Raw genomic sequence first — 27,903 nt, 5'->3', positions numbered from 1 at the left:
GCTGGGTCACGCGGTAATTCTATGTTTAAGTGATGATTTTTATATTTATCAAAAAGGTAAAGGATTTAAAAAGATTGAAATGTGGGTCTAGAGGTAAGTACTGCAGAGGAAACAGGTTTTTATTTTATTTGTTGTTGTTAGCACTCCTAGAGAGCCTGTGTATAGCAGAGGAGAACCCTGAGTGGTCTTTTTGCACCATCCTCTCACCATCAGGTGCAATATCAGACAGTGCTTCGCTGCTATTCAAAGGGTTTTCACGGCCAGTTTTTTCGGAAATGGGTGGCCAGGTTCTTCTTCCCACAGTCTGTCTTAGTCTGGAAACTCTGCTCAAACCTGTCCACCATGGGTGACCCTGCTGGTATTTGAAATACCGGTTGCAGAGCTTTCAGCATCACAGGAACATGCAGCGGCCAAAATATGACAAGTGACAGACGGGTGGTGTGGTTCCCTGACCGGAAATGAACCTGGGCTGCGGAGATGAGAGAGCCAAATCCTAACCACTAGACCACCAGGGATGGCTTTTTATATTATAGCTCAAAAAAATTTGAGAGAGGACAGGAAGATCACTGTCCAATCCCTGAAAATTTCTCTATTATCAAAGCTATGTAACATTCAATTAATAGCAAACATTTTTCTCATTTTACTTTATTATACTTTATACTGCAATGTTTCTGAGCCCAATTTTATAATTTGACTGATGATTTCTAGCGTGTCTAAGGTAGACAACAGTGATCCCCACTCATGTTAATCAGTCATGTTGTTAAAGAATTTTGAAAGAGAAATTGGAGAAATGTTCTATTTTTGCATGAGCAATTCTTTAGGCCAAAAGGTTATCTATGAGTTTCAAAGAGCAAAGAAATGAAGAGAAGTTAGAAGGTAGGGGGAGATAATCAGAAGGGGATTTGCTGTGCCAATTACCATGGATAATCAAAAATAATCCTAAAATGATATTGCCAATTGATCACTAAAGTGGCTCTAGAAATTTGCATTCCTACCAGCAGTGTATCAAAGTACCAGTTTCCCTAGACCCTTGTTAACACTTGATATTATTAAACTTTTCAATTTTGCCAATTTATTGATTTAAAAATGTTATCTTTTTGTTGTTTTTAATTTTCATTTTTCCAAGATTAATTGTGAGAAGATTTTATATGCATATTGGATATTCAGGTTTACTCTTCTGAGAGTTGCCTATTTGGGGTAGTTTATCTTATCAATTTGAGGGAATTTCTATATTATGGATGCAATACTTCTTATTCATCATCTTTTGATGGCTTCTTATTACATACTCCCTCTATCCTCCTCCCAGATGCTATCCTTACCGTCACCTTTCTTACTAGATGATCTACCTTCATATTTTACTGAGAAGATTGAGATTTTAAAAAATCCATTCCATAAATATTTTATGAGCACCTACTATATGCTGAAGAAACAATCTTCATAACACATAGAAGATATGTTATAACATATCATATGTAACAAGACAGTAATGATCCATGCACTCATGAAGCTTAAAGTTGGGTGGTGGTATACGGGACTTCAGAGTACTGTAATAGGGAAGGATGGGAGACACATGCTTTACATCGACTGATTAGGAAGGTAGCCCTCAGCAGATGATATTCAAGCTCTCATCTAAACAAGTTAACACTAGGAAGAACAGGATTAAGAGTGTTAAAGGCAGCTACAGGTATGATGCAGCATGCACTAGAAACTGAAAGAAGACCAAGTGTAATGCAGCTGAAACATAGGATGCAAGGAAGAAAGTGCAAAGTTAAGACAGGAGAACATAAAGGGCCCTAAAGGCCATGGTTAGAAGTCCACATTTTAAGTAAAATGGGGGTAGGGGTCACTAAACGTTTAAGAAGGAGAGTGGTAGGAGATAAGGTAAGCAGAAGCCAGATCATGTAGAACACTCTAAGACAGTCGAGGAGTTCAGATTTTATTCTACATGCATTAAGGAATCTTGTTTTTTGAGGAAGACTGGCCCTGCACAAACATCTGTTGCCAATCTTCCTCTTTTTTCTCCCCAAAGACCCAGTATATAGCTGTGCATCATAGTTGTAGAGTTGTAGCCTATGTGGGACGCTGCCTCAGGATGGCTTGAGGACCGGTGAGTAGGTCCATGCCCAGGATCCGAAGCAGCGAACCCTAGGCCACCAAAACGGTATGCGCGAACTTAACCACTACACCACTGGGCCAGCCTCGCATTAAGGAGTCTTTGGCAAGGAAGTATACAGCTGCTGTGGAAAATGGATTGTAGCAGGGTAAGAATAGAAATAAATAAAGTAGACCACTTAGGAAACCTCTGCAGAAGTCCAGACTTGATCTATGGTGGGAGGAGTGCATACATTTTGGAGGTAGAATAGAAACAAAAGAATGTGCTTATAATTGTTTGGGAGGGGAGAGGGAAGGAAGGAGAGAAACCAAGGACATTTTTTAACTTGAGTAGCTAGTATTATTTATTGAGATGGAGAAGACTGGGGATGGGGGAATGTGGAGTGGGTGATGGAAAAGGGATATAAGATTTCTGTTTTAGTTTTGTTATCTGTAAGATATCTATTAGACAGTCTAGTGGAAGTCTTGTGTAGATGACAAGATCTGTGGATTTAATGATTGGAGGAAAGGTCAGGCCTGTGGAGATAAATTTGAGTCATCAGCATACGGATGATATTTAAAGCCAAGGGCCTAGATAAGGTCACATGAGGAGAATGTGTAGAAACAAGAAAGAAGTGGTGGGTCCAGGTACAAGCAGAGAAAGAGAAGCCAGCACAAATAACTGAGAAGTTGACAAGTGATTTGAATTGATCCCCCTACCTTTTCTAGGACTGTGTTATATCAATTACGCATTTTCTGCAGTCTCTTTCTTCATTAGCCACTTCCCCAAGATTATAAAAATGCTTAGGTCATTCCTATCCTTAAAATCATATTCCCTCAACCAAATTTCTTTCCAAGGCACCATTTCTGCTTTTCCTCCTTTGTTTCCATGACACCGCACCAGGCCGCTTCTTTGTCAACTTTTCACATTATCACTCTTATTCCTTCAGATTCCCACAAGTAGGCATTTTCTAAGGTTCTCTTTACATTTCTCTAAACTTTCTCAGAAATGAATATCCATTCTTGCAGCTACAACACCAATGCAGATGACTTCCAAATCCAAATCTCTAACTTCAATTTCTCTTAGGAGATTTAGATCCAAATTTCTACTTACATAGTAGACAGCTTTGCGTGGAAATCCAACCCATTTAATAATCATGAACTGTTAGAGATCAAAAAAAACCTCTTAGTAAAAATCCACTTTAACTCTCTCATTTGCAGGCAAGGAGACTGAAGCACATAGCATTATCTTTAAAGCCATGTGGCTACTTACTAGAAAGACTAAAACGTGGCATTCTTGACTCTTATTCCAATAGTCTTTGAAATCAATTAATCCATCTTCATCACAGAATCAGTTCTTTTTCCTGACTTTTTTATTCTGCCAATAATACTGGTCCAAAACCTTTGACTTGATATTTAAACTCTCTCATAATCTAACTTAATTAATTAATTTAATCTTTAGTTTCAGTTTCTCTTAACTCTTCTGGTCCAACTAAAGCATACTTACTGCTGTGCCCCTCACATACTGTGTGATTTCCTTCCTCTACTCAGACTCTCTCCATGTCTTCTCCCCTCCGAAACACACACACACACACCCACACACACACCCATAGATACCGCTAGCCTATCAAAATTCTCTCCTATTTTTTAGGACTTATCTCAAATATTACCTCTTCCAAAAACCTTTTCTTAATTTCTTTGGATTTCTCTTATAGCCCTTACAGTCTATATAAAGAATAAATATTTGCATATTTGCCTTACTCTACTATTAGAGTATGTGCAGGTAGGGGCTTCTCTACATTTCCTGCAGTACCTAGCAAGCCAGGCATGTTTTTTAAATAATAGATGTTTAATTAAAATTTTTGTTGAATTGCTCAGTATTATATGAAAATGCAAAAATAGTCGGATTTTTAGAAATCTGCAGAATTACAAAACTAATGTTAATTTATAAAGGTCATCTTTGTATAGCCAACAAACTAAAAAACAAACCAGAGAACTTATAAGCAATCAGAGTTGGTTGTGACTTTTTGAGTCATTACCATCTTTCATGTGATAATTATCTTCCAATGGTTTGGCTCAGCTGTGCCCTACTATTTGCTCTTATTTGTCATTAAGGCCTCACATATTATTTCTTCTCATTCTATAGCATTTATGCAGGAAGGCAGCAAAGTAAGCTCCCTTGACTGTGATTCTTCCCAAAGATAATAGAAAATAAATTGCAATTAGATTTTGGTAATTGTATATAATTAACTCAAAATGATCTGTTAATTATAAAAAATATGTTTTTCACTTCTTTATTATCTCATTTATTTTAGTTCCAAAGTCTTAATGCCTCACTTGAGTAAGTTTAATATTTTAAATACACAGAGCATTCTTAATACTCAGATAATTTAAATTTCCAAATAAACAAAATTTAGCTTAAAATTAAATTTTATCTAGGGAGTTCTACTGGCAAAATCAAAGAGCCTGCAAGGTAGAAAAAAGGTCATTTCCCATAATAATTCTTGATTATATTATCTGAAATCATCATACATTTTTGCTTAAACAATTCTACAAAAGCTGCTCAAGGCTGTACAGTATTCTCCTTTGACCCATCTCTACCTCTTTCTGGGGTTAGTGAAGACAATGTCATTTCCACAGCCAACTAAATCAATCCTAAGTCTGTCAGACTTAGGAAGCAGTTGCCAGGGTTTCTTCAAACTCTTATAATGTATATTAACATTTTAAAAGGTCTATGGTCTTATCAAAGGCATATTAGGTAAGATTTTTTTTGGAAGCGGTGCATAGTCTTACCTTATTTTTGTCATAATTATTTGAATGTAAGACCTGCACGCCCAGATGCACCTAAACTTTAAAGCATGTCCATCTCTTAGACTGGAGCGCAAGTTTCCAAAGCATTCATTACACGTACCAGAACAGCAGTGATGAAAACTTTCATAAATTGCAAGTACGAGTATGAATTGCTACAACTTTTTGGGAAAGAAAATTGGCATGGACTGTTGTAATCTATAGTTGTAAATTATAAATGTAAAAATATCCTTATGTAAAAATAGCCTTTGACCTAGCAATTTCATTTTTGGGAATTTATCTTAAAAAAAATAAAAGTACCAGAACAAAAGAATGTAAGTACTCTCATGCTTATTACAGCTTTTTGTGTAGTGGTAAAGAACTTGAAACTATTTGAATGTCTAACAATAGAAGTGCTGGATAAGTTTTGGTGTATATGGAAACCATGGACTATTATGCATTTATAAGAAATGAGTTAGTAGTATTTGTATTCGTTTTCTACCGCTGCTATAACAAATTACCACAAATTTAGTGGCTTAAACAACACAAATTTATTATTCTATAGTTCTGTAGGTCAGAAGTCTGACACGGGTCCAACGGGGCTAACACTGAGGTGCCGGCAGGGCTATGTTCCTTTCTGGAGGCTCCAGGGGAGGACCTGTTTCCTTGCTTATTTGGGTTGTTGGCAGAATTCAGTTCCTTGCAGTTGGAGGACTGAGGTCCCCATTTCCTTGTTGGCAGTCAGATGAGGACTGTTCTGAGCTTCTAGAGGCTACTTGCATTCCTTGGCTTATGACCTCCTTCCTCCATCTTCAGAGCCAGCAAGGGCAGGTGGTCATTCTCATGCTTTGAATCTCTTCTCCTCCTTCCATCTCATCTCTGACCCAGCGAGGAAAGGTTCTCTGCTTTTCAGGACTCATGTGATTAGACTAAGCCCACCTAGATAATACAGGATAATCTCCCCATCTCAAGGTCTGTTCCCTTGATCATACCTGCAAAGTCCCTTTGCCATGAAAGGTAACATATTCAGACGTCCCAGGGATTAGAGCACAGACATCTTTGGGGACAATTATTCTGCTTACCACAGTTCTGTATCTAAAAACCTGATAAATGACCATTAGGCACTAGTAAGTGGAAAAAAAAAGATTAACAACTAACGTGTTCAGTTTGATCTCAAATATAGATGCTGTATATATATGTAAGAATAAAGAAAGGTATAGAAGGAAACACATTTGGGTGCTAATACTAATTCAACCAAGACAGTCAGGATAAAGAATAGCATAGAGAATAAAAGATGACTATCTTTTCTTGATGTGTCTTTGGATGTTTTACATTTTACGAGAAAAATGTTTTTCTTTGAAATTTAGAAAAAGTTTAATTAAAAAATAAGATGAATTATGAAACAAAATGTATAATATAAATACAGATCACATACTCATAAAGAAATAAGATCTAGAAGTTATATACTAAGATTACCTTTAGGTGATGAGATTATGGGTATGCTTTATTTTCTTTTAGCCTAACAGCATTTTATATTTTTTTCTACCATAGGCAAGCAAGTAAATATATAAACATATCAATAAACATGAGTAGCATTAAGAATAAGAAATTATTTTAAATGAAAAACAAACATAATAAAAGTTCTTATATATCAACTAAAGAAGAAATATAATGCCTAAACATAAAAAATATGGATACAGTCAGAAAATGAAAATTCTACAAAGAAACACGAAGAGTTAATAAACACAGAGAAAAGTATTCATCCTAACTGAATATTCAGTAACTACAAATTACAATAGGATTCTATTTTTCCACCTATTAAACTGTCAAATATTGTTTAATTATACAAATCAACATTGGAGAGCCAATTTACATGGCTGAATAAAAACAAACTTCTATTCCCTTCTGAAATCCTTAAAAATAATAGTAAAAGGATAAAAAAGACTTTAAATTATGTGATTGTTGTCCTTTCTTCTTTATTTTTCTGCAAAGAAGAGATGTCACAAAATTTTAGAAGCCTGGAAATCAGATGTGTAAGTTCAAACTCAATTAGTCAACTAGAAAAATCAAAACTGAAATATTTTCTGGCTAGGGCTGAGAAGGGGGTTAAGCTGAAACATGCCAGAGAACTCCTGAGAGGCTCAGGGATGGAGGAACCATGCAGGAACGGAGGTGGGACCGAAAGCATGACTAGTTGAAAGGCTGCATAGCAGTAAAAATCCAAGATGCCCTCCTCTATCTCCAGAGCCAGTTAGCTATCTCTCTCCATCTTAAGAAGACTGGAGGCTTATTCCCCCGGAGAAGTTGAACCAGAGTGACTCTGGTCTTGGGGGCCTGAAATACAGTTGAAGACAGAAATACCACATAGTTAAAAAGGTTATTAAGTTAAAGCCTACATAACAAGTAATGAGTCCCATTCCTCTTCCTCCACTGGACTCTCCATATTAGCAGCCAAGCTTATATAATACACCCATCCCTAATTCCCATCCAAGCAGAAGATTAATCCCTAGGGAAACTGATCACCTCAGTAGAAAAGACCTACAGATACTAACAGGCAGAGGTTCCTACCTGATAACCCCACAGTGAAACCCATTAGTTGAAAAGTCCTGCTTATATATACCGAGAACTTTCAGTAGCTTTTCACTGCTTTGTAAATATAAATGGATCATCAGACATTTGCAGGGGGAAAAAAAACCTTGAACTTCGTGAAAATAGAGACAAGGCACCAGAAAAAAAAGAAACTTTAAAAACTATTATTAATATCCTCAGAGATAAGAAAATATATTGCATATACAAAACAAGCATGGATTCTCATTTTAAAAAAGGACATTCAGAGAATAAAGTGTTCTTGGAAATTATAGTAGTAAAAAAAATCAACAGAAGGGTTGAAAAATAAAGTTCAGGAACTCTTAGAAAATAGAAAAAAAGACACAGATATGAAAGATAGGAGAGAAAAGTAAGGAAACAAGATATGATTCCAAGAGATTCAACAACTGTCTAATAGAGTTCTGGAAAGAAAGAATAAAAAAAGGGAAATGGAGAAAACTGACAAAGAAAATTTCCCCAAACAAGAAATTTTCCCAATTAAGAGTCCACTGATTACTCAGCATAACAAATGAAAAAAGGCTAAACTAACGCACATCATCATTAATTTTTAGAACAATGCTAAGAAAGACAAGATCCTAATAGTGTCCATGGAGAATAGGTCACATAAAAAAGATAAAGAATCACATTGCACCAACCTCTTCATGGCAACCCTAGAAACTAGAAGAAAATGGAACACAACCTTCAATCTCTTCTGAGGAGAAGTAATTACCAACCAATAATTCTATATGCAGCTAAATTATACATTAAATGTGAAGCTAGATGTAAGATATTTTTCAAAGGTATGAGGTCTCAAAAAATTATTGCCTCTGTACGTCCTCTCAGTAAGCTATTGAAGGACATGTTTCAGGAAGATGAGTATAAACTAAAAAGAGGACATGTGATCCATCAAAAGGGAAATATAACACAGAAAAGAAGTAAAGAAAATTTCCAGGATGATGGATAAGGGAGATTTCAGGATGAAATCCCTAGGCAGCAAGCCTAGAGAACAACCAATTCAGACTAGAGTGGAATTACGAAGAGCTCCAGGAGGGATATCTTAAAACAAACAAACAAATCAAAAGGGTGGGAAAAAGCAAAAAATAAAAACAATGAAGAGATATGATAATAACATATATCTGAATATACTCAGAGAATTATACTTTATTGGTGAGTTTGGGAATGACAGGAAATGGGAATGTTCAGTTGCATTAGGCAAGAAATTTTTGTGTTTTGTGTACTGCTGTATTACTCCAAGATCTAGAATGTACCTAGAAACTGGTGGGAAACTATATACATTTGAGTGAATTAAAAAAATGAATAAGTACATAGAAAATTAAATAAGGCACTTCTAAATTCTAGAGAAAACAATTTATCATATAAAAGTAAATATAATAATTTAATAATCATCATCATAAATGAATATAATAATAAAATAAATTTAATAATCAGTATAGTACATGGCTCAGCTGTGTATAAAATATCTACAGTCTTATTGTAAACATATTGTGATATAGCTATATTGAGAGGACAGAAGAAAGGATATAGCATGTATGGGTATGTATGTTAGAGAGATGGAGGAGGGGAAGAGGGCAGAAGGAAGGAAGAGTGGGAAAAAGGAAGAAAAGAGGGAGAGAGCAAATAAATGGTTATCTGTGAGAGGCAAATCATCATCTTTCAGAGCAGAAAGTCAATACTTAATGCCTACATAAATGTGATATTTAGAAATATGGATATAAATAGTAGAAAAAACAGATAAAAGAGGAAACATCTAAAACAGTCAAAACTTCTTGTCTCTAAAAAGTGGAAATCGTGAGTAGAAGGGAGTTGTAGAGAAGGCTGCTGTTTTGCATAAGCCTTGTTAAACTCACTGAAGCTTGAAACTATGTATATGCTTGATTTCAATAGTAATAAAAATTAAATTAAAAATAAATTATGGAAAGTCACAAAAAGACAAATATTGTATGATTCCACTTATATGAAGTATCTAGAGTAATCAAACTTATAGAAACAGAAAGTAGTATGGTGGTTGCCAGGAGCTGGGGGTAGGGGAAAATGGGTATAGGGGAAAATGGGTATAGAGTTTCAGTTTTGCATCACAAAAAGTTCTGGAGGTTGGTTGCGCAACAATGGGAATATACTTAATGCCACTGAACCGTACCGTAAAAAATGGTTGAGATGCCAAATTTTATGTTATGTGTATTTTACCACAATTAAAAAAATAAACTATGGCAAAACTATGCTGAAAGGAGAATTCTTGGGTTCTGCTCCTGATAATAGCTGAGTAGCTCCTATAGGACCAAACCTCCCACAGGTAACAACTATAAACCGGGAGAAAAAAAAAACTTGAATGCACTGAAGCATGGCCAAAAGCAAGTAGAAACTGTAAGAGGATCAGCACTTGAAAGAAGACAGCAGCATTGGGAGAGTTTTCAGTGTTTTTTAGTGGCTTTTAGCTGAGGGGCAGGATTAAAGAACTGGAGGACAGAATCTGGGCTGACCAAAGCAGCTGAATGAAAGCCTCAAATTCTGTGTAACAACCATGCCAGTTCTGGCAACAACCATGCCAGTTCTGGCTGACCCCCGGACTACACATGAACAGGGCAGACTCAAGCATCTCAGCTAAAGTAAAAAGAACTCAACAGTGATTATAACTGCCACTTACTCCAGGGAGACAGAGCTGGAATTTGAGTTCAGTCAAGTTAACTGCCTGCTAACGTAAAAAGTTAACATTCAGAGAATATAACTGAATTCCAGAGTCATTCACAATGACCAGAGAACAACCCCAAATTACTAGACACACAAAGAAATAGGAAAACATGACCTATACTCAAAAGAAAAGTCAATCAATGGAGACAAACCCCAAGATGACCCAGGTGTTAAAATTAGCAAAGATTTTAAAGAAAAAATGTCTGTAGTGAATAAAATAGAAAATTTCAATAAAGAAATAGAAATTATCACAAAGATCCAAATGGAAATTCTAAAACTGAAAAATCCAGTATCTGAAAATTTAAAAAAAATCACTGTATGGGCTTACCAGCTGATTGAAAATAGAAGAGTTGATAAATTGAGAATAAATAAAAAAAAAGATTTTAAAAAATTAGCAGAGTCAGGAATCTGTGGAACCATATCTAAAGGTCTAATATAGATGTAAACAAAGTCCCAAAAGGAGAGGAGAAAGAGAACAGGGAAAAAATATATATTTGAAAAACTAATGGACAAAAATTCTTCAAATTTCATGAAAAGAGAATTCTCAAACATGGCTTTGGGGGTATAAATTAACTTTTATGGAAAGCAACTTGGCAATGTGAATCCAGAATGTTAAAAGTATTCATATGTCCTTTGAGCTAGTAGTTCCACTTGGAGGACTCCATACCAAGGAAATAGGTAGAGATAAAGTAAAAAATTTATTTACAGAAATGTTATTCAAACTATAATTTATAATAGCAAAACCTTGTATTATCCAATAATAGGCTAATAATATTGAGTAATAAGAATTGTCACACAATAAATATTTGTTGAATGAATTAATATCAAGTTTCATAAAATATTTAACGACATCAGAAAATATGATACAATGAAAAAAGCAAAAAGAAATTCTGTGTAAGCATAATCCCTATTACTCAATATAGAATATATTATTATAAAAGAAAGACAGAAAGGGGAAAAGAGGTCAAAGGTTTGTCTCTGAATGGTAGGGTTGTGAATGATTTTTATTTTCTTCTTCACACTTTTCCATATTTTTCAAAATTATTTAACTTGATTGTATTTATTTATATGATCAGAAAACAGGTTTCTCCAATATGAAGCTATAAATATATACCAAACATATCCTTAATATCTCTGTCCTACTTATTCTTGTCTTCATTCACTGCTCAAGCTTACCTTGGTCCAGAGTCACGACCATTCATATCCAGATTGAGCTCTTGGGGTTTAGCAAGCTCTTTATGAGCAACCAGTTCTCTCGACTTAAATACAGCTTGAGTTCTTAACCTGTAAAAATAAATTTGACACAGAAATAGAACAAACAATCCTAAACTTTGTATGGAACCATAAAAGACCCTGAATAGCTAAAGCAATATTGAGAAAGAAGAAAAAAGCTGGAGGCATCATGCTCCCTGATTTCAAACTATATTACAAAGCTATAGTAATCAAAACAGTATGGTACTGGCATAAAAACAGACACATAGATGAATAGAACAGAATAGAGAGCCCAGAAATAAACCTATGAACATATGGTCAATTAATTTACAACAAAGAAGCCAAGAATATACAGTGGGGAAACCACAGTCTCTTCAATAGAGTCTTGGAAAAACTGAACAGCCACAGGCAAAAGAATGAAACTAGGCCACTATCTTACACATTACACAAAAATTAACTCAAAATGGACTAAAGACTTGAATGTAAGATCTGAAACCATACAATTCCTAGAAGAAAATATAGGCATTAAGCTCCTTGATATCCATCTTGACGATGATTTTTTGGATCCGACATCAAAAGCAAAAGCAACAAAAACAAACATAAGTTGGGGTGTTTACTTAAAAAATAAACATCATTATTTTAACATTATTTTTAAAATAAACATCAAACTAAAAAGCTTCGGCATAGCAAAGGAAACCAACAAAATGAAAAGGCACCCTACCAAACAGGAGAAGATATTTGCAAATCATATAACTGTTAAGAGGCTAATATCCAAAATATATAAAGAACTCATATAACTTAACAGCAAAAAACCCAAACAATTTGATTAAAAAATGGGCAGATCTGAACAGACATTTTTCCAAAGAAGACATACAAAAGGCCAACAGGTACATGACAAGATGCTCAACATCACTCATCATCAGAGAAATCAAAACTACAATGAGATATCACCTCACACCTGTTAGAATGGCTATTATAAACAAGACAAAAAGTAACAAGTGTTGGCTAGGATGTGAGAAAAGGGAACCCTTATGCACTGTTGGTGGGAACGTAAATTGGTGGAGTTACATGGGAAAACAGTATGGAGGTTCCTCAAAAAACTAAAAATAGAACTACCACACAATCCAGAAATTCCACTTCTGGTATTTAACCAAAGAAAATGGAAACACTAACTCAAAAAGATAAATGCACTCCCATATTCACTGCAGCAATATTTACAATAGCCAAGACATGGAAACAACCTAAACATTCATTGGTGGGTGAATGGATAAAGAAAATGCGGTATGTATACACAATGGAATATTATTCATCCATAAAAAAGAAGGAAATCTTGCCATTTGTGACAACATGGATAAACCTTGAAGGCATTATGCAAAGTAAAATAAATCAGACATAAGAAGATCAATATTATATGATCTCACATATATGTGGAATCGTAAAAAACAAAAAGGAAACACACAAAAATTGAGTTCATGGGTATAGAGAACAGATTGATGGTTGCCTGAGGCAGAGGATAGAGGATGGGCAAAATGGGTAAAGGTGGTCAAAAGCACAAATTTCCAGTTATCAAATGAATAAGTCAAGGGATGTAATGCACAGCACGGTGACTATAGTTAATAATACTCTATTGCATATTTGAAAGTAGGTAAGAGAATGGATCTTGTAAGTTTTCATCACAAGAAAAAAAAAATGTTGTTGTAACTACATATGGTGATAGATGTTAACTGGACTATTGTGATCATTTTGCAATATATACAAATATTGAATCATTATGTTGTACACCTGAAACTAACATAATGTTATATGTCAATTACACCTCAATAAAAATATATATGTAGAAAATAAACACATAAACAAATTAATTAATTTAGAGAATTTCTAATCCTGTGGAACCTAAGAAACTGAATGGTAACCCTTGGAAGACTAGGATCTTCCAACCTAGACCCCCAGCAATAATCTTCAGATTAAAACTCAATCTGTCAAAAATAAATGAGTATGTCCCAAATACACAAAAATAAACACAAATCACTTTCAAAGGAATTCGAATTTTCTTTATTTATTGAGAAGTGGGGGAAGACTGATTTGGTTCGAATAACATTTAAAAACTCAACACTGGCCGGCTCCGTGGCTTAGCGGTTAAGTGCGCGCGCTCTGATGCTGGCGGCCCGGGTTCGGATCCCGGGCGCGCCCCGAGGCACCACTTCTCCGTCCAACGTGAGGCCGAGTCCCACGTACAGCAACTAGAAGGATGTGAACCTATGGCATACAACTATCTACTGGGGCTTTGGGGGGAAAAAAAATGAATAAATAAAATCTTTAAAAAAAATAAAAAAATAAAAACTCAACACTATAGATGCTTTAGGAGCACTTTAAGCTCTTATTTAGAAATTTAAAACTTCTCTCTATCCACAGCTAAGCAAGTGTATTTTGATCACCAGAGTCTAAGTGAGAATTCTAGTAACATCAATTATCACTGACCCTGCCCAACATATCCACAGGAGGCACCTGCTTCCTATACCGACAATTCAAAGAGCTGGGGCTACATCTCACTGACTAACATATTTTCTCAGGGTCACAGAAAAATTCCCTAAAGGAACTAGAAGAAATTCTATCAATCAATGCTAAATTAGTCCCACCCTCAATGTACCGAGGTGGGAAGGCAGTTGAAGAAATTAGCATGAAGTTCTTCCACTGGGAGTTTGGGTGGCAATTAATAACTGGCGCCAAATACGTGACCCTTACTACCCATTCTGTCAGTTTTTTAGAAATGTTTTCTGGTTCATTTTTAGAAATGAAATCTGCAAAAGTATATTCTTTAACTATAAAATAAAGCCATGAAGAAGTAAAAATATTGTTAAAACAGTATGGTCAGTTACATCCTTGTTAAAAGAAATTCTTGCAACTAACTATGCATAGTGATATACAAAGAGAAGTATGTAGATTAATTACCTTCTAGGATTAAAGTTTAATAATAATATTTGGTAGTGACACACAGGTAGGTAGGTAAATGCAGAGAGCTGGGGTAGCTATACTTACATCAGACAAAACAGACAAATCAAAAATTGTAAAAAGAGACAAAGAAAATCACTATTAACAATAAAGGGGTCAATTCATCAACAGGATATAACAACTGTAAATATATACGCATCCAACATTGTTGTTATGTGCCATCAAGTGGGCTCTGACTCCTGGTGACCCTAAGAATGAGCAATGTCCACCATGTCCTAGACTCAAGAGTCCTACTCACCTCCTGTAGACTCATGCCTATGGCTTCTTTTACGGAGTCAATCCATCTCATAATTGGTCTTCCTCTTTTCCCGCTGCCTTCTACTTTTCCCAGCATTATTATCTTTTCCAAAGAATCCTGCCTTCTCATGATGTGCCCAAATTAGGACAGCCTTAGTTTTATCATTTTTGCTGCCAGTGATAGTCCAGGCTTAATTTGCTCTAGGACCCACTTGCTCATCTTTCTGGCAGTGCAGGGTTTCTGTAGAGCTCTCCTGTAATGCCATATTTCAAATGAATCAGCATTCTTCACTGCCCAGCTTCTGCACCCACACATAGTAATTTGGAATAAGAGGGTGTGGATAATCTTGGCCATGGTCTCTAGTGACACTTTCTTACACTTGATGGTCTTTCCTAATTCTTTCATTGCTGCCCTTCCAAGTCTCAGTTTTCTCTTGATTTCTTGGCTGCAGTCTCCATTTAAATTGATGACAGGTAAACAAAATCTTTAGCAATTTCAAAGTCTTCATTTTCTACATTAAAGCTGTGTAGTTCTTCTGTAGTCATGATTTTTGTCTTCTTGATGTTCAAATGCAGTCCTGTTTGGGCACTTTCTTCTTTCACTTTTGTCAGAAATCGTTTAAAGTTATTGCTGCTTTCTGCCAGTAAGATGGTGTCATCTGCATATCTTAGATTGCTGATATTTCTTCCACCAATTTTCACTCCTCCTTCACCTGAATCTAGCCCAGTTTTTTTTGTATGATATGTTCTGTGTACAGATTAAACAGACAGAAGAATAAAATGTACACTTGTCTGACACCTTTGCTTATAGGAAAGCATTCTTTCCTTCCATATTCTGTCTCAACGGTGGCGACTTGTCCACAATATAGGTGATGCATCAAGGTCAATCAAGTGCTGAGGCACACTCATTTCTTTTAGAGCAGGCCATAGCTTTTCATGATGCATGCAGTCAAAGGCTTTACTGTCATCTGTAAAACACAGACTAACCTCCTTCTGAAATTCTTTGGAGTGCTCCAGTAGCCAATGAATCATTGCAATTCAATCTTGTGTTCCTTCCCCTTTTCAAAATCTAGCTCAGACATCAGCTATTTCTTGCTCCATATAAGGTAAAAGTCTTTTTTGTAGCACTTGAGCACCACTTTACTTGCATGGGAAATTAAGAGTAATGTTTCTACAGTTACTGCACTCCTTGGCATCTCCTTTCTTGGGGATTGGGATATATACTGAACATTTCCAGTCTGTAGGCCATTGTTTTGTTTCCTGTATTTGTTGGCATATTCTCATTAGGCTTTTGACAGGTTCAATCTCTGTGGCTTGAAATAATTCTATCGATAGTCCATCTACCTCTGGTGACTTATCTCTTCGCCGTACTTTCAGGGCAGTTTTCATGTCACTCTATAAAATTATAGGTTCTTCCTCATAGGATCCAATATTGGAGCACCTAAATATATCAAACAACTACTAACAGATCTTAAGGAAGAAATAGACAACAATACAATAATAGTGGGGACTTCAATACTCCACTTTCAACAACGGATAGATCATCAGACAATAAAGAAACATTGGACTTGAACTATTAGACCTAACAGACATATATAGAACATTCCATCCAACAGCAGCAGAATACACATTCTTCTCAGGTATAAAGAGAATATTCTCCAGAGTAGATCATGTTAGGTCACAAAACAAGTCTTAACAAATTTAAGAAGACTGAAATCATACCAAGTATCTTATCCAACCACAGTGGTATGAAACTAGAAATCAGCAATAGAAGAAAATCTGGAAAATTCACAAATAAGTGAAAATTAAACAATGGACTCCTGAGCAACCAAAGAGTCAAAGAAGAAATCAAAAGGGAAACCAAAAAATATCTTGAAACAAATGAAAATAGAAACACAACATACTAAAACTTCTGGGATGCAGTGCTAAGAGGAAAGTTTATAGCAATAAATGCCTACATTAAGAAAAAAGAAAGATCTCAAATAAACAACCTAAATTTGCACCTCAAGAAACTAGAAAAAGAAGGACAAGCTAAGTCCAAAGTTAATAGAAGGAAGGAAATAACAATGATCAGAGCAGAAATAAATGAAAGAGGGACTAGAAAAACAATAGAAAATACCAATGAAAACTAAGAGCTGATTTTTTGAAAAGATAAATAAAATTGACAAACCTTTAGGTAGACGAACTAAGAAAAAAAGAGAGAAGACTCAAATAAATAAAATAAAAAAGGAAAGAGGAGATATAACAACTGATACCACAGAAATACAAAGGATCATAAGAGACTACTACAAACAATTATATGCCAAAAAACTGGATAACCTAGAAGAAATAATAAATTCCTAGAAACATACCACCTACCAAGACTGAATCACGAAGAAATAGAAAATCTCAACAGACCAATAATGACTAAGGAGATTGAATGAGTAATCAAAAACCTCCCAACAAAGAAAAGTCCAGGACTAGATGGTTTCACTGGTGAAGTCTACCTATCATTTAAAGAATTAACACCAATCCTTCTAAAATTCCTCCAAAAAACTGAAGAAGAAGGAACATCTCCAAACTCATTTTACGACGCCAGTATTACCCTGATACCAAAGCCAGATAAAGATACTACAAGAAAAGAAAACTATAGGCCAATATCTCTAATGAATATAGATGCAAAAATTCTCAACAAAATACTGGCAAACCAAATTCACCACATTAATAGAATGAAAGATAAAAATCATATGATCATCTCAATAGATGCAGAAAACATATTTGGCAAAATTCAACATCCTTTCATGAAAAAATTCTCAAGAAATTGGGTATAGAAGGAATGTAACTCAATATAATAAAGGCTACATATGACAAGCCCACTGCTAACATCACACTCAATGGCGAAAGGCTGAAAGCTTTTCCTTTAAGATCAGGAACAAGAGAAGGATGTCTACTCTTGCCATTTACATTCAATATAATACCAGATGTACTAGCCAGAACAATTAAGCAATCTAAAGAAATAAAAGGCATCCCAGTTGGAAAGAAAGAAGTAAAATTATCTCTGTTTACAGATGACACAATCTTATATATAGAAAACCCTCAAGACTCCAACAAAATACTGTTAGAATTAATAAGTGAATTCACTAAAATTGCAGGATGCAAAATAACCATACAAAAATCAGTTGCATTTCTATATACTAACAATGAACTGTCTGAAAAAGAAACTAAGATAACAATCCATTTACAATAGCATCAAAAACCATAAAATACTTAGGAATAAATTTAACCAAGGAGGTGAAAGATCTGTACACTAAAAACTATAAGACATGGTTGAAAGAAATTGAGGAAGACATGAATAAATGGAAAGATACCTCATGTTCATGGAATGAAAAAATTAATATTGTTAAAATGTTCATACTACCAAAAATGATCTACAGATTCAACGTAATCCTTATCAACATTTTATTTGCATTTTTCAAACAATCCTAAAATTCGCATGGGACCACAAAAGACTCTGAATAGCCAAAGCAATCCTGAGAAAAAAGAATAAAGCTAGAGCCATCACACTTCCTAATTTCAAACTATATTACAAAGCTATAGTAATCAAAACAGTATTGGCATAAAAACAGACACAAAGACCAATGGAACAGAACCAAAAACTCAGAAATAAACCCATGCATATATGGTCAACTAATATTTGACAAGAGAGCAAAGAATACTCAATGGGGAAAGGACAGTCTGTTCAAGAAACAATTGGGAAAACGAGATATCTATACGTAAAAGAATGAAATTGGATCACTATCTTATACCACTCACAAAAAGTAACTCAAAATGGATTAAACACTTAAATATAAGACCGGAAACTATAAAACTACCAGAAGAAAACATAGGGGAAAAGCTCCTCAACATTGGTCTTGGCAAGCTCAGGAACAAAAGCAAAAATAAACAACTGAGACTACATTAAAATAAAAAGCTTCTGTACAGCAAAGCAAACAGTTACCAAAATGAAAAGGCAACTTATGGAACAGGAGAAAATATTTGCAAACCACATATCTGATAAGGGGTTAATATATAAGGAACTTATACAACTCAGTAGCAAAAAAATCCGCCCAAACCAAAAAACAAATAACAGAAAAAATGGGCAGGATACCTGAAAAGACATTTTTCCAAAGAAGACATACAAATGGCCAACGGGTACCTGAAAAGATGCTCACCACTAGTAATCATCAGGCAAATGAGATATCACCTCATACCTGTTAGGATTGCAATTATCAAAAGGACAAGAAATAACAAGTATTGGGGAGGATGTGGACAAAAAGGAATCCCTGTACATTGTTGGAGGGAACGTTAAGTTGGTACAGTCATTATGGGAAACAGTATGGAGGTTCCTCAAAAAATTAAAAATAGAGGGCCGGCCCGGTGGCTTACGGTTAAGTGTGCGCGCTCCGCTACTGGCGGCTCGGGTTCAGATCCCGGGCGCGCACCGACGCACTGCTTCTCTGGCCATGCTGAGGCCACGTCCCACATACAGCAACTAGAAGGATGTGCAATTATGACATACAACTGTCTACTGGGGCTTTGGGGAAGAAAAAAAAAAAAGGAGGAGGATTGGCCATAGATGTTAGCTCAGAGCCGGTCTTCCTTAGCAAAAAGAGGAGGATTAGCACGGATGTTAGCTCAGGGCTGATCTCCCTCACAAAAAAAAAAAAAAAAAAAAAATTAAAAATAGAACTACCGTATGATCCAGCAATCCCACTGCTGGGTATTTATCTGAAGGAAACAAAATTAGTATCTCAAAGAGATATCTGCACTCCTGCGTTCATTGGAGCATTAATCACAATAGCTAAGATATAGAAACAACCTAAGTGTCCTCAACAGATGAATGGATAAAGAAGATGTGAGACATATATATATAAATGCCACACACACACATACACACACACACACACACACACAATAGAATATTATTCAACCATGAGAAAGAAGGAAATCCTGCCATTTGCAACAACATAGATGAACCTAGAGGACATTATGTTAAGTGAACATACTAACATACCAAAATTTGAGAGACATAATTAAAACAGTGCTGACAGAGAAATTTATAGCATGAAATGCTTCCAGTAGAAAAGAAGAAAGTCTCAAATCAATAATCCAAGCTCCTACCTTAAGAAATTAGAAAAAAGAAGAGCAAGATAAATCCAAAGCAAGCAGAAGGAAGGAAATAATAAAGAAACAAATGAAATAAATAAATTAGGCCACTATTACCTTGATACCAAAACCAAAGACCGTATAAAAAAAAGAAACCTACAGATCAATATCCCTCATCAATATTGATGCAATTATCCTTAACAAAATATTAGTAAATAGAATTTAGTAATATATAAAAAGTATTATACGCTATCATCAAATGCGGTTTATTCCAGGGGTGCAAGGCTAGGTCAATATTCAAAAATCAATCAACGCAATCCACTATATTAGCAGGTTGAATAAAAAAAATCACATGATCACATCACTTGCATAAAAGGGATCTCACAAAATTCAACAAACATTCATGATAAAAACTTTATATAATCTACAAAGGAAAAAATTGATAAATCAAACTTTATCAAAATTAAAAACTTCTGCTCTGTGAACAATCCTGTTAAGAGAATGAAAAGACAAGCTACAGATCAGGAGCAAATACTTGCAATCCACATATCTGACAAAGGACTTACATCTACAATATATAAAGAATTCTCAAAACTCAACAGTAAAAAAAACTCAAACAGTCCAATTAGAATATGGGCAAAAGATATGAAAGAAACAATTTACCCAAAAGGATGGCAGGAGGGCAAATAAGGAAATGAAAAGATGTCCAATATCACTAGCTATTAGGGAAATACAAATTAAGACCACAATGAAATATCACTACACATAGATTAGAACAGGTAAAACAAAAATTTACGACAGTACCAAACGCTGGCAAGGATGTGGAGAAATGATCTCTCATACGTTGCTAGTAGAAAAGTATTTTAAATTAAATATAGTATAAGCTAAATACATATTTAGTTTAAGAAGACTAAATATGCACTTACCATACGATCTAGCAATCATACTCCTAGCTTTCATTAGTAGAAATGAAAAACCTTAGTCCATACAAAAACTTGTAAAAAATGTACATAGCAGCTCTATTTGTAACAGACAAAAACTGGAAACACCAAATTGTCCTTCAACAGATGAATGGTTAAACAAATCAGAGTATATCCACATCCTGGAATACTACTCAGCAATCATAAGGTACAATATATGCAACAACCTAGATGGATCTCAAGAGCATTACACTGAATGGAAGAAGCCATATCAAAAGTTCACATACTGTATAATTTCACTTATATAACATTCTCAAAAATGACAAAATTATTGAAATAGACAACATATTAGGAGTTCCCAGGGGTTAGGGATGGTGGGGGCAGAAGAAGGTGGGGAAACTCTACTGGGGTAGTACAAAAGAAATCTTAGTGGTGATGAAACAGTTCTGTATTTTTATTGTGGTGGTGGTTACACAAATCTACACACATAAAAAAATGGCATAGAAATATACATATACGTTGTACCAATGTTCATTTACTAGTTTTGATAATGTATTGTAGTTGTGTAAGATGCAGCCATTGGGGGAAACTGGGTGAAGGGTACACAGAACCTCTCTGTACTATTTTTGCAACTTCCTATCGATGTATAATTATTTCAAAATCAAAAGTTTTAAAAACCTCTATAAATTTTTGCATACATGTAACTTGCTCAAAAGCTGTGTTTCATAGCTCTTTCATCTAAGCTGGGATGATCAAGAGAATAAAGACTTTATCATCATTATGCAGCATTATTCGAATATAAAATGCTGTTGCAATGAACTTGACCCTTATTCTAAAATCATCCATTCTCTCCTGCTACGGATAGACTGTGCCCTCTTTCAAGTCCACATTTGATTCATTTTCTATCCAAAGTACCTAGAACCATTCCTCACATACCATAAGCATTCAATAAATGTTTGTCAAATGAAGTTCTCAGGAGAGACTACACATTAACTGGAGGATTAGAGATTGAGGTCATAAAATCGAAGCAACATTTCAGCCTTTGTGACAATCTTGTTATAAGAGGTTTCATTTTCACTTACTTTAAAAGCTTCCAGGTTTCAACAACAAAGAATAGAACTGTTTGATCATAAAAGAAGAAAAAAAGGAAGATCACTTTTGGTTCTAAGAAAAGTATTACACTGAGGGAAAAATGTCAAGAACCTTCAAAGAAATTAGAATGTAAAAAATATTAAGCAGAGTCTTTAAGTGAAAGAAAATTAACTCCAAGAAGTAAAGGAAATAACAGTAGTTTTAAGTGTGTCTGTATAGGATGTATGTGCCTAATAAGAATGTGTACAAAGGGGAAATGATATGTTTGACCAAGGAAGAAATGGTAGGGATATATATAAGCACTTCCCTATGAAAACTTGAAATTTAGTTTTTTTTTAAAAAGACATAAATACCATATTTTATTGTGTTTCAAACACAATTGTCTGATTTATTACTATTTTTGCTTGAATAAATTAAAATAAACTTTATGACTGCATATGCTGAACACTATATAATATCAAAATTGTACTTTAGCTTTTTTTTTTTTTTTTTTTGTGAGGATGATCAGCCCCTGGCTAACATCCAATGCCAATCTTCCTCTTTTTGCCGAGGAAGATTGGCCCTGGGCTAACATCTGTGCCCATCTCCCTCTACTTTATATGGGACGCCGCCACAGCATGGTTTGACAAGCGGTGCGTCCGTGCGTGCCCGGGATCCGAGTCTGCGAACCCCAGGCCGCTGAAGCGGAGCACGCGCACTTAACCACTGCGCCACTGGGCCGGCCCCTGTGCTTTAGCTTTTGAAACACTGTTCTTAGGGAAGAATTGTTAAGAGAAGAATAGTTTAAATGTGGGTAAGTTTATAAGAACTGGTTATTGAACAGGTTATGTTTCATGACCAGAAAAGGTTGAATTTAGAAGGTTCCCATCATTTGCTATATTTTATATTACGGTGGATATACATAAATATTGAATGATGACAGCCAGTCATACTTCTTCACAATCTGATTTCACAACCTGAAATCTCAAGCATTTACTTAACGCCTAATATTCTCTACATCAAACAGCAAAGGATTTGTGTAATAGTAGGATCATTTAAAAATACTGTCTTTGGAATCCAGCAAAAATTAGACTGGACTGCACAGAAGTAGATACTCTAAGCTAACACTTTGGAAGACAAGGCAATCTTTCAAGTCTTCCAAAGAAGACAGTGGAATTTACTTGGTAGTCATAGTTGGTATGCATCTTGAGCAAGCCAAGAACCCGAGGAACCTCTGTTCCTACACATCTGTTATAGTAACACAGCAGTCATTTTACACCGTGTTCTCCCAGCTACAGACGTTGCTGAAAGTACGGGTAGGACTCACCAATTATAATCCAGTCGAGACTGATGAAGCTGCTGCTGTTTTAGGAGCAGCTTTGTCTCCTGCTGGGCGAGCAGATGCTGAAGGCGCTCCTTTTCAATTTCCAGTTCCATTTTCTGAAGCATAAGTTGCTGCCTTCTATCTTCTGAGAGTTGCTTTTTGACATCAGTTTCACTAGGCTGAAGTGCCCCTCGGCCATGCATCAGAGATGCCCAGGAAAGCTCACAATAACTGCAGGATTCTGGATGTGTCTTGGAATATTGAGGTGCCAGGTTTGTAGGATGGCTGTCATGAACATGATCTGCATTTTCAGAAAGTCTGTGATCACAACACTGACTAGAGGGAGCAGGCTTAAGGTGTTGGCATTCCTTCATCTTCAATTCCTCTGGTGGAGCTTTCTCTGTAGGGACTGCATCTACTAGTTTTCTCCCTGGGGATCCATAATTACATGTTCTGGTCTCTGACTGCACCCTGTCTAGATCCTCTTTGGGATAATGAAGGGCTGCTGGTTTCAAAGAATTATTCCTAAACTCCACAAGGGATTCTGAAGCTGGGTCCTGGTTTGCAGACTTAGGCCTTTGCTTGGTTTGATAGTAGGTTTGTGGTTTGGCTACACTCAAGTAGGAACCATCCAGTTCTACAGAGGAAGACCGGAGAGTGCTTTTCCTATTGGATACCTAAAAGGAACCACAAGATCACTTGTCAAATAAGAGCACAATGGAACGAGTTATTTCTTTTGGCTTTTCAGAAATCAATGATATATGTTTGTCAAGACAAAGCTGCTGTTTTGTTTTCTTATATAATAAATGACAGTATTCACACAGCTAAACAGACACGTGCCTCAAAGCTAAACCCATTTTCAAACAATCTACATTTCAGTAAATCCATAAGGATGAGAAAAAGAAAGTGTTGCTACTTGCTGCTTAAGCAAGATTTGCAGGAGCTGCAAATAATGAGGATTACATAAAATCAACTTTGAGAAGAGAGAAAAACATTAAATGTTAATGTCTTAAAATGTTTAATTTTGAATACTAAGCCAAGAAATCCATTCAGCCACCTTAAATACCTTTTGATTGGCCATTACACAGCATGAGATTTGATGTAAAACATTTCACCTTATATTGAACAGGATGTTAGTTACTGCTAGAAATTTGATGAGTTTTTATAAATATCGTTACAGCACACAGATAAAACCAACCACTTTCAACAAAATATGATTTTAATCAAAAGTGGTTATTTAAATACAAAACATATTTAATTTCAGCTATAAACGTAAGTGATTTTTCAATTAAGCTGTTCAAGTGATTACAATCTGATAGAACTCAGGCAGAAAGGAAGCACTTGCAAATTCCCTTTGACAGGCCAACAGAGTGAGCTTTCCCAGCATTTTAGCCTGAAGCCTGTTCTATCAGGGAGAACAAAACTTAGTGTATATCAGTGATTCTCACAAACTTTAGCATGTATCAGAATCACCTGGAGGGCACGAATTGCTGGGCTTCATCCTCAGACTTTCTAACTCAGTAGGTCTGGAGCAGAGTCCAAGAATCTGCATTTTTAACAAGTTCCCTGGTGACACTGATGCTGCTGATCTGGGACCACACTTGGAGAACCACTGGTCTGTATCACAGGCCATCTGACTCCTCCTGTGTCCCTCATAAAGACCATTTTGATTACATCAGACCCACTCAAGTAATCCTGGATAATTTCCTCATCTCAAGATCCTTAACTTAATCACATCTGTAAAGTCTCTTGTCATACAAAGTCCCCTGTGCCATATAAAGTGACATTCACAGGTTCCAGGAATTAGGACATGGACATATTTGGGAGGCCATTAATCAGTCTACCACAACTTCTTTTTAAATAAGAACTAATTCATAAACAGTTTTGATGGTTATCTATTCTAAGGACATAGAATGAACGAATAATTGAGATCCCTAGCAGAAGGGGGAAAAAAATCCCACCAATTTACTTTGCAATAGTTGAAAATGATGAAGTGTCTCGTGAAAAGTGTCAACTAACAGAGATATACAGCAACACCACGTTTCCTACCCTATGATAAAACAGGGCTATTACAATGATTCTTAAGATTTTAAGTGAGTTTCTAAAGCAGTGTTAAAGGAGTTCTATTTAAATGAGAATGAGCCACATCTGGGAAGAAGACCTGGTCCTCTTCAAAGAAGACATGCAATTCTGTGCACTGAGCAGAATGACAAGCTACAGAAAAGGAACTAGTCCTAGGGCAAAATTTATGATAAACTACCTCATAAAAAAATTTAACCTTTTTTTACACCTAAAGGGAAACTCTAGTCCACATTAATCTCCCCTAATATGAACTTCTGTAGCATTGACTGTCAACACAAATATTTAACATTTATCATCTGCTACTTTGTATGGTAAACTATCTTTTTATAGAATTATTATACTTGAAAAATGACAGATAAATTTTTTAAAGGTTCAGAAACTTAAATCAAATATTTTATATCATCATATACTTTCTAATCCATGTATTATTAACATAACAATAGACAGCATGTATTATTTTATATTCTCATTTTTGTTCCTTAACATTACTTACATATACACATTTTTAGGTATTAACATAGCTACACTTACTTTAATGGCACTGATTGTTTAATTATTCACTAATGTCACACATTTGGAATATTTCTAAAATTGTTTTTGGTAGTTAACCTTTTATGTTTTTGAGAGGCAGTACAACTTAATGATTTTGATGCATGCTTTGCTCAGAGAACACTGCTCTGCCAATTACCTGCTGGGTGATTATCTGCTGTCGGTAGGCAGAATTCTAACATGGTCCACAAGATTGCCATCCTCTCAGTGTACCCACCCTGTATTATCTCCTCCCTTTGAGTGTAGGTAGGGCTTGTGAATATGATGAGATATCAATTGTTTGATTATGTTACATTATACAGCAGAAGGGACTTTACAGATGTGACAAAGGCTCCTAATCAGCTGAATTTGAATTAATAAAAAGGGAGATATCTTGTATGGGCCAGACCTAGTTAAGTAAGCACTTTAAAAGAGGGTCTGGTGCCCTCCCCAGGGTCAGAGATTCTCCCGCTGGCCTTGAAGAAACAAGCTACCACGTTGTGGGAGGGCCAATGGAGGAGATCATGCGGCAATGACCTCTGGAGCAGAAGGCAGTTTCCAGCCAACAGCTAGCAAGAAAATGAGACATCTATCATACAGATGTAAGAAACTGCATTCTGCCAAGAACCATGTGAGCTTGGAACCTAGGACCTAGAGCTCCAAATTAGAATGCAGCCCTGCTGACATCTTGACTGCAGCCTTCTGAGACCCTGAGCAGAGGACCCCAATAAGCTGTGCTGGACACATGACCCACAGAAACTGTGAGATAATAAATGTTTACTGTTTTAAACTGACAAGTTTGTAGTAATTTGTTACACAGCAATAAAAAACTAATAGAGCATATTACTCAACTTGCCTGATCCTCAGTTTCCTCAACAATAAAATAGGGATTAAAAACAGCATTTACATCAAAACTGAATGTGATGGTGAGACAGATGGGCAATTATCAAGGGTGACAATTTATAAGGGTACTAATTCACAAAAGGAAAAAAAAACCCCTTTTATTACCCAAACTTTCGTCAAGGAGAACATTGTGGTGCATGTATATATGTGTGTTGGGAGGTGAGGGGGTGAGATCCCTAAGGGGCATGTTCAGTTGCAACCGATTTGTTTTCTAAAGAGAATGAGTTCAGTCATCTACCTCTATTTTGCTACAGTGAGGTTTTCAAGTTGGGCCAGAGTTGAATTGCTTAAGATAACAGAGAGGTTCTTCATTTTTCTCCTTCATACAAAGGATGTCAGACTTACACTAACATCTTGCACTGCCTCTTAGGGTTGTTGTGATGATTAGATGAGATAATCCATACAAAATGCTTTGGATAGAGCTTAATAAAAAGTTCATATTCAAGAAATGTTTCCTATTATTATTATTACTATTATTATCACTGATTTCTCTGCTTCGACAATTTTTGAAGGCAGGAGCTATATTTACTCCTCTATATGTATAGCACTGGGGCTTGCACATAGTATATTCTCAATAACTATGGGTTGACTGTATCAGCTTAGTAGACAAATTCAAGCTGGGTTATGAGTCAGTAACTAAAGAAAACAAAATTAGAATCCATGATTAGGCTGAATCGTGTTACTAAGGAAGAGGAAGAGAGGAGAAATAGAAAACTCCCTGTTAGAATCTGAATATAAGAAATTAAGTCATTTTATTAGTGGAGTTAAGACAAATATTGCCTCTGGGACACATGGAAGTCACATTGGGCCTAAATAAAACAGATGTGTTTTTCTTTCCGGAGCTGCTCCATGCTTTCTATGTGATATTTACAAACACGATTTCTCTTATCTAAGGCTTAAACTAATAGCAAATCCAAAACCGCTGTCTCTTGCATATGGGTGTGATATGAATTTTTCAGATATATAACACTAACTTAGAAACCAATAGATTTTTTAAAATGGAAGCATAATTTATAAAAAATAGAATACACAGATCTTAAGTGTACAGCTTGATAAATTTTTACATTTGCATATATACCCATGTAATCATGATCCAGATCAAGTTATAGAACATTTCCATTACCCCAGAAGGTTCCCCTGTGCTCTTTCTAGTCAATACCACCTCCTCACACTCCCAGGGGTAACCATTATTCTGACTTTTATGACCATAGATTAGTTTTGCCTATGTTGAACTTCATATAAATGGAATCATACAGTATGCTACTCTTTTGTGCCTGGCTTCTTAAGCTCAACATAATTTTTGAGCTTCTTCTATGTTGTTGC

The 27,903-nt window shown here is 35.6% G+C and overlaps 1 protein-coding gene across 4 annotated transcripts in view; it reads right to left on the bottom strand.

The window, feature by feature from the left end:
* KIAA1328 (KIAA1328 ortholog) overlaps positions 1-27,903 on the bottom strand; it is a 353,895-nt gene that overhangs the window by 104,149 nt on the left and 221,843 nt on the right. For 3 of the 4 annotated variants that reach the window (XM_087439155.1, XM_004422476.3, XM_087439154.1), the window contains 2 exons: positions 23,071-23,744; positions 11,347-11,454 (listed from right to left, as the gene is read on the bottom strand). In XM_087439155.1, coding sequence (XP_087295281.1) covers positions 11,347-11,454; positions 23,071-23,744 — 782 coding nt within the window. The remainder of the gene's footprint in view (positions 1-11,346; positions 11,455-23,070; positions 23,745-27,903) is intronic. The other variant, XM_004422475.3, reaches the window with a different exon arrangement.

The sequence above is a fragment of the Ceratotherium simum genome, chromosome 14, assembly GCF_057802395.1.
Source record: "Ceratotherium simum simum isolate JZ-2026a chromosome 14, ASM5780239v1, whole genome shotgun sequence".
Lineage (NCBI taxonomy): Eukaryota > Metazoa > Chordata > Mammalia > Perissodactyla > Rhinocerotidae > Ceratotherium > Ceratotherium simum.
The sequence above is the reverse complement of the archived record's forward strand: the minus strand, read 5'-3'. Positions and strand labels throughout refer to the sequence as shown.